Below are 8,581 nucleotides of genomic sequence, written 5' to 3' on the forward strand. Positions count from 1 at the left end.
AGCAGTGTGTTTGTGTGTGTGTGTGTGTGTACACACATGCTGCTCGGCCTGTTGGGTTTCTCTAGCATTGTGTATGTGTGTGTGTCAGATTTCTATTTTGACTTTGTTTGAGTTGATAGTTCTACATGAGCCTTGCAGTTAACTTTTATGAGCAGCTTACAAAATTCTGATGGCAGGACGCTTGTCTGTTAGGGAAACACTTGCTAAAATATTCAAATACTGGCTGGGATCATATAAAGGTGTGGCCACGTTCTGCCAGACATGCCATATGTGTCAAGGTGATGGGAAAACTCAAACTACGTACAAAATCCGGACTGCAGCGTTTTAAGAAGGCAGCTCATCATCACCTTCTCAGGGGCAGCTAGTTTTGAGCTAGTCCAACCAATGATGCGCTTATCCCATGAGTGAATAAAAAATAACTCCATTAAATCTGATTCTGATTCCCAGCCATTGAAGAACCAGTTAGCAGGCTCTTGTTAACTTGTATAGCTAAAACCATGAATGAAAAGCTGTATCTTTTACTGATAATGGATATTCCTGTAAAGGTTCCTGAAGCAATGCCTTTAAGTAGGAAATGTTGCAAACACTGTCGTGGAAAAGTTGGTTCAATACTTCACAAGATGTGTAAAATAAAAAGTTCAAGGCTTCCCATTTTATTTCACAAAGAGATGTATCATTTCAGAAACAGCAATTTAAAACAATTTACGCCTTCTCTTATCAGCCACAATCTCAAGGGGAATTGAAAAGATGACATCAAATTTTGAAGACTATAATTAAAAATTGACTGCCAAATATATCCTAATGATTGGGATAAAGGCGTTCCTTTATTACAACAGATATTAAGGATGCTCCTAATGAATCTAAATTATTATGGACCAGACCTGAACCCTTCAATATACTTTAAGAAAGTAGCCTAGACCCTAACCTTTTCTTATTTTAAGGGAAGATTTGAAGTGTGTTTCAAATGTGATGAGAATGGTCAAACTACTCAACATTAAGCAAAACACAATTTATTTAAACACTATAGTTACAATACAACCAAAAGAATGAGGAATTTAGAATAACATAACTATTGGAAAACTTAAACAAATAATAGATTCAATAAGTATTGTTAATTAACTGTCCCAATATAGTAACACCCCAGAAACACACCCTTTGGTCAAAAGGCAAATTCAGATGCAGGTCCTCACATGCCGTTCTTCAGTCCAGGAGGGAAAAACACCATCAAGAGAAGATTCAGAGAGAATAGCAGGTATGAGGCACTTGCTAAAGCTTCCAACTCTTTTGTGATCCCAAAGGCTTTCTATGGTACTGAAAAAAACAAAAACCTATAAATCTGGATTTGTGAGAGCTGGCCACACGCATTCAGACTGTTTAAAAAGAAAACAAGGCTTCCGAAGCTTTTTACTCAAGTGAGCTGGTGGGCTACTCGGTACCTCTACATTCCAAACTCTCTTAAAAATCACCAGAACAAAATAACCTCTTCAACTCACAACATCGTCACAACGAAGTAGTCCTTTTGAACTATTGACATGAAGTGAGAGGACAACTTCAGTTAACTAATAAAACTAAGCTTAGAGACTGCACTTCCTGCTTGTTTCAGGTTTTAGAGATAAACTGACCAAAACTTGAAAGCTGACCAAGCGTCATTTACAAGGTGTTCAAACACAATGAAAACTAGAGCAGATAAAAAGGCCACAGTTCAGCATATGCTGCTGCACACAAGGTGTTACTTCTATCCATTTCTGAATAACCATTGTGAGCTACAATTACTAGTTCTTATCAAATCGGAAATAAACTCAATTATGCATTGAGTGCGGCACACAGAATATAGAATCAGTGAGCGTGTCATTTACCACATAAAAGAGATATGATGGGAAAGACAGGAGAAAAGTACATGTATGGCTATGTAAGAGATAGGGAGTGAAATAAAATACCAGAATAATTAGAGAATGAATCAGAAATTGAAAATTCTAAAACTTATCCACCAGGAACTAGAGTTGAGATTCAAAAGAAATGGGTTAGATAGCCTAATAGTTTAATTTCCAAACAGTTATTGAAACACCTGACAAAGTCCATTACAGAATCAGAAGTAAACTTTCATGACCAGGCAAGGAAAAGTAGCCCTGGTTCTTCATGATTTTAATGTGGTTCTTTACCATCAGCATTCTTACAGGATCAACCTAGAGAAATGAGCTCAAGTGAGGGAAGAGATGGACAGTGATGTGGTTGAAACGAGTCATAGTGGTTGGAGCTCATGTGTCGTGATGGTGCCAAAACCAGATTCTGTATTGATTTTTGCAAAGTCAGCATAGTAACAAAAACAGACTCACATCCTAGTTCAATACTGGAGGACAGCATTGAATGAGTTGGTCACATGCAATTCACCACCAACAATGACTTACTGAATGGATATTGGCAAGTTCCATTGACTGACAGAGCTACAGAAATATTCATTTTTATAACACCAGATGGATGATATCAATGCAAGGTTAGGCCATTTGAAATGAAAAATGCACCAGCTACATTCCAATGAATAACCAGTAAAGACAATGAGGGACTTCATACGGTCATGATTTACACCACTGGTCTGTTTGTCTTACAATTGCCTGCTTTCCATACCTCTCCTTTCTTGAATAGATGCATCTCATTTGCAGCTTTCCTCCTGTTGGGTCCTTATTGGAACCTGGTATTTTAAACGATTATAGCTATTACATTGATTAATTCTGCAGCCACTTCCTCTAAGAGTCTGAGATGCAGACCCTCATGTACAAGGAATTTGTCAGTCTTTCATCCCATTAGTTTCCATGATACACTAGCTCTTGTGATTGTTTTAATTTCCACTCTCACTTTTGCCTTTTGATCTTCTACCATTTTTAGGATGCCTTTTTGTATCTTCAACTGTGAAGACAGATGCCTGTTTAAAGTCTCTGCTATTACCTCCCCACTCTCATCCTCTAAGGGACCAACATTTAGTTTAGCTAATCTTTTCCTTTGTATTTACTTGTAAGAATTTTTACAGTCTTATATCTTTTACCAATTCACTTTCATGTTTTTAATTTCTCCCTTTTTAATTTAGCCCACTCAATTCAGTCCTCATGATACCATGAAATAGTTAAAGATACTGTGCACTGTAGAGACTATAGGTTCAGACTTTGGGTGGCATGGTGTCTCAGTGGTTAGCACTGCTGCCTCATAGCACCAGGGACCCGGATTCAATCCCACCCTCAGGCAACTGTCCGTGCAGAATTTGCATGTCTGTGTGGGTTTCCTCCGGGTGCTCCGGTTTCCTCCCCCAGCCCAAAGATAAGCTGGTTAGGTGAGTTGGCCATACTAAATTGCCCATTGTGTTCAGGGATGTACAGGTTAGGTGCATGGGGAATTCAGGGTTATAGGGTGGGGAAGGTGAGTCTGAGTGGGATGCTGTTCAGAGGATTGGTGTGGACTCAATGTGCTGAATGGCCTATTTCCGCATTTTAGGGACTCTATGGTTTTATAAGTTTCAACCAAAAGTGCTGAAGACATGCTCCAGAACTGACTGCACCATTAGCTAAGCTGTTCCAGTACAACTACAATCCTGGTGTTGACCCAACAATGTGGAAAATGGTCCTGGTCTGGTCCTGTCTGCGAAAAACAGGACAAATCCAATCCATCCAATTACCACCTCATCATCTACCCTTGATGATCAGCAAAGAGGTAGTAAGGGTCATTGGCAGTGCCAAATAGCACTCGCTGAGCTTAGAGATGTTGGTGTAGTGGTAACATCTCCAGTCCTTTGGAGTCAACTCTGTTGTTACATTTCTGTAACTATCTTTATTTAAGTATAAGATATTAGTTTCAGACCCAAATTACTCACCTTGAAACTGAAAATGAAGTCCTATCATGTTATTATCACTCTTGCCAAGATGACAGTTTATGAGATTATTAATTCATCCCACCTCGTTGGACACAACCAGGTTGAAATTCCCTCCTCCCCAGTCGGGCGCAGAATATGTCATTCTGAGAAACTCTCCTGAATGCATTCGATTAAGCCATTTCCAAGACTGCAAGACTGCTTTCATCAATTTCATTTATTCAATTTATGTGAAGATTAAAATTATTCAGTTATGGAGTCATAGAGTTATAGCGATGTACAGCATAGAAACAGACCCTTCGGTCCAACTTGTCTGTGTCGACTAAATATTCTAAATTAATCTAGTCCCATTTGTCAGCATTTGGCCTATATCCCTCTAAACCCTTCCACTTCATATACCCATCCAGATGCCTTTGAAAAGTTGAAATTGTTCCAGCCTCCCACTTTTGGAATACTGTCTGTAATTCTGATCGCCCTGCTATAGGAAGGATGCTGTGAAACTTGAAAGAGTTCAGAAAAGATTTACAAGAATGTTGCCAGGGTTGGAGGGTTTGAGCTATAGGGAGAGGCTGAACAGGCTGGGGCTGTTTTCCCTGGAGCGTCAGAGGCTGAGGGATGACCTTATAGAGGTTTATGAAATCATGAGGGGCATGGATGGGGTGAATAGTCAAAGTCTTTTCCCCAGGATAGGGGAGTCCAAAACTAAAGGGCATAGGTTTAAGGGGAAAGCAGAAAGATTTAAAAGGGACCTTGAGGTGGCACGGCGGCTCAGTGGTTAGCACTGCTGCCTCACAGCACCAGGGTCCCAGGTTCGATTCCAGCCTCGGGCGAATGTCTGTGTGGAGTTTGCACATTCTCCCCGCGTCTGTGTGGGTTTCCTCCGGGTGCTCCGGTTTCCTCCCACAGTCCAAAGATGTGCAGGGCAGGGTGGATTGGCCATAATAAGTTGCCCGTAGGTTAGGTGCGTTAGTCAGAGGGAAATGAGTCTGGGTAGGTTACTCTTCGGAGGGTTGGTGTGGAAGTGTTGGGCTGTTTCCACACTGTAGGGAATCTAATCTAGGCTAAGGGACAACCTTGTGCCTATGGTATGAGCTGCCAGAGGAGGTGGTGGCCTAACCAATATCCTGTACTGCTGCAACATGACTTCCCAACTGCTGTTCTCAATGCACTAAGCCAATAAAGGCAAGCATACCAAAAATCTTCTTCACTTCGAGTCGATTTGCGACTGCACTTTCAAATTATCGATGTTCCTTTCTCACGAGCTTTTGTTATTTATTAATTTATATTCTGTCCTACATAGCATCATAGATTAGATTACTTACAATGTGGAAACAGGCCCTTCGAACAAACAAGTCCACACTGACCCTCCGAAAAGCAACCCACCCAGACCCATTCCCCTACATTTACCCCTTCACTTGACACTACGGGCAATTTAGCCATGGCCAGTTCACCTAACCTGCACATTTTTGGACTGTGGGAGGAAACTGGAGCACCCGGAGGAAACCCACGCAGACAATGTGCAAACTCCACACAGGCAGTTGCCTGAGGCGGTAACTGAACCCGAGTCTCTGGTGATGTGAGGCAGCAGTGCTAACCGCTGTGCCACCGTGCCGCCCTCAAGTTAGAGATCAAAATCAGTATTCCCAAATATGGCTTTTTTTGTTTGCTATTTCCGATCTGTCCCTCCCAAACTGATTTGATACCTCTTTCTTCAGAGCCACAGTAAATTATCATTGCCATACTTAAAACGTCCTGCATTGACAGTGCAACTCTCACTAGCCTCAGAGCTTGCAGCTGTAAAGCTTCATAGAGGGTCATGACATGGTGTGCCAAGCCCTAGCCAATTCCTACAATCTGACCCGACGCCTCTTTCTGTTCCAGCATTGTTGATGAATATTGGTATCCATGGAAACAAGCTAACTCAGAAAAGCACACTATCCCCATCTCCCCCCTCCCCCAAATAGCCATTATTGTGATGTCGGTCGATTCTGGGACCAAACAAGACAACCTTCTAATTTGGTGAGCCAGAGGTTTGGAGGTCAGACAGATACTGGAACTTGTGTAGTGGCAGTGAGACCACTGGGGGCAGGGTGAGACAGTACTTGGAGCTGAGGGTGAGTATCGGGAGCTGGGGGAGAGAGCATTGGAACCGGGTGCTCGTGGAATGTGAGTGGGTACGCGTGAGTACTGGAAGCTGGGGTAGAAAGTGTTGGAATTGAGAGGGAGAGGCTCATTTCTGTCTTATTTAGGCAAACTCCCCAATCACTTGTAGCACTGAAAATTAGTAAACTATAAATAGGTTATTTATTTGCATATTAGAACCAGTTTGTACATGCCACAGAAGAACTTAACAAGGAATATTGCGTGCAATTCTGGTCTCCTTCCTATCGGAAGGATGTTGTGAAACTTGAAAGGGTTCAGGAAAGATTTACAAGGATGTTGCCAGGGTTGGAGGATTTGAACTATAGGGAGAGATTGAATAGGCTGTGGCTGTTTCCCCTCGAGTGTCGGAGGCTGAGGGGTGACCTTATAGAGGTTTATAAAATCATGGATAGGATAAATAGACAAAGTCTTTTCCCCGGGGTGGGGGAATCTGGAATGAGATGGCATAGGTTCAGGGTGAGAGGGGAAAGATATAAAATAGACCTAAGGGGCAACTTTTTCACGCAGAGGGTGGTGCGTGTATGGAATGAGCTGCCAGAGGTAGTGTTGGAGGCTGCTACAATTACAGCATTTAAAAGGCATCTGGATGGGTACATGAATAGGAAGGGTTTGGAGGGATATGGGCTGGGTGCTGGCAGGTGGGACGAGATTGGGTTAGGATATCTGGTCGGCATGGACGAGTTGGACCGAAAGCTCTGTTTCTATGCTGTACATCTCTATGACTCTATGGCTCTAAATAGACATACTCTAGGATTTCTCTCTCTCCCTGTACACACACACACTAACACAAAAGTGCACCCTGCTGGCCACAAGCTGCTTTACATCCCCAAGAGACAATGATATATAATTTGCACATTCACTTAAATTGATATCACAGCAGCTGACAGCAGGGGATGAGAGTCTGTGCTGTGGGATTTAGGGCTGACGACCGGGAGCTGAGAGAGTCACGAGAGCTTGGCGGTAAGGATCAGGAACTAAATGTACTTTGAGCAATTGGCTCCTACAGGGGAGGGTGTGTGGATGCCAGTAATAGTTGCAAGGAGACTAACCTGGATTCCAGGAGACCATTTGCACTGCATAGGGGAGTCATTGTGGGGGAGGCTTGAGGCCATGATGAGAATGTGGGCAGCAGGAGAGAAAGAGGGAGGCATGAGTTAGTGATTGAAATGTGTAGTGTGTGTATTTAAATATATGTTTGTGTTGTGTGTTGTATGTGTGTGTGTGTGTTGTGAGGTGTGTTTGTCTGTGTGTCTGTGTGGTGTGTGTACTGTGAGTTGTGTGTGTGAGTGTGTCTGAGAGAGCATGTATGTGTACTGTGAGGTGTGTACCTGTGTCTTGTGTGTGTCTGTCTGTGTGCGTGTGTTGTGAGGTGTGTCTGTGTGGTGTGTTTGTCTGTGTCGTGTGTATGTATTGTGTGCAGGGGTGTGTGTATGCGTGTGCCTGTGTGCATGTGTATGTGTATGTGTTGTGAAGAGTGTGTGTATGTTTGTACGTATTGTGCATGTAAATATATGTCCGTGTTGTGTGTTGTATTTGTATATGTCTGACGTGAGTTTGTGTCTGTGTGTGGGTGTATGTGTGTGTTGTGAGGTGTGTATGTGTATGTGGGTGTGTGCGTGCGCATGTGTGTATTTCTCTGACCCACTACCTTCCCACTCCTCCTTCCCCTTCCCTGAGCTCTGACCAGAAACCCTTTCCCCTTCTCCTCCTCAGACTAGCGATGGAGTGGAAAAGCGTGAAGGTTCCCCCGGCATCCATTGGGCCCAAAGCCTGGCGGGACAGGGCCATCAAAGCAGTGGGGCTGGCTGAGGCCGCCATCGAGATTACAGCCCACCGCTACCAGGACACCCCGTTCCGCTCAGCCACTCTGTTCGAGAACCAGGCCCGACGCCTGGCCAGGAGGAAAGGCTGCAAGTACCTGCCCGGGGCGCTATCGGAGAACCCCGAGTCACTGGGAAAGTTCAAGTCCCGCCAGCAGAGGATGCAGCGGGAGAGGGAGGCCCTGGAGGAGGCCAAGAAGAATGTGTGCAGCGTGACGGCCTCCACCGAAGACCTGAGCAGCGACATCCTCTACAAGGTGCCCGAGGGCAAGGACACGGGCTGGGGCTTCAAGCTGGAGATGGAGCTGCTGCCCTTCCTGCGGGACCTGTGCGCCATGCAGAGCAATGAGCAGATCGGCAGCTACATGCTGCAGACCCGCTCGGTCATCGGCCACCTCCTGGACCAGATCAACCGCGTCAGCAGCGAGATCTTCCGGCTGAAGGAGACCCGGGACAAGCTGCGGCTGGCCCTGGCTGACATCCGCAAGGGCCTGGTCCTCAACCGCATGACCAACGAGATGCGCAAGATGCGGCCGGCCTTGGAACGGGTGAGTGGGCTCTGCCGGTCACTGCACTTCACTCGGGACACAACTCCCTACTTTCCCTTCCCCTCCCCACTTCCCCCGCCCCACTCCTGCCCATCCCCAATCCTTCCCCCACCCCCACTCCTCCCCTCCATTCCTCTCCTTCCACTCCTTCCCCTCCCCTCACTCCTGCCCTTCCCACCTCCCCACTCCTTCCCACT

At 44.9% G+C, this 8,581-nt stretch overlaps 1 protein-coding gene across 5 annotated transcripts in view; it reads left to right on the forward strand.

Moving 5' to 3' along the window:
- Positions 1–6,894: 6,894 nt before the first annotated feature.
- The window catches only part of LOC122541170 (coiled-coil domain-containing protein 105-like), a 14,267-nt gene continuing 12,580 nt past the window's right edge, over positions 6,895–8,581 (forward strand). For 3 of the 5 annotated variants that reach the window (XM_043677787.1, XM_043677791.1, XM_043677792.1), the window contains exons 1-2: positions 6,895–6,976; positions 7,730–8,384. In XM_043677787.1, the coding sequence (XP_043533722.1) occupies positions 7,737–8,384 (648 nt within the window). In that variant the 5' untranslated portion in view covers positions 6,895–6,976; positions 7,730–7,736. Of the gene's footprint in view, positions 6,977–7,090; positions 7,170–7,554; positions 8,385–8,581 lie in introns of those variants that run through there. The other 2 variants (XM_043677789.1, XM_043677788.1) reach the window with 2 other exon arrangements.

The sequence above is a fragment of the Chiloscyllium plagiosum genome, chromosome 37, assembly GCF_004010195.1.
Source record: "Chiloscyllium plagiosum isolate BGI_BamShark_2017 chromosome 37, ASM401019v2, whole genome shotgun sequence".
Taxonomy (NCBI): Eukaryota; Metazoa; Chordata; class Chondrichthyes; order Orectolobiformes; family Hemiscylliidae; genus Chiloscyllium; species Chiloscyllium plagiosum.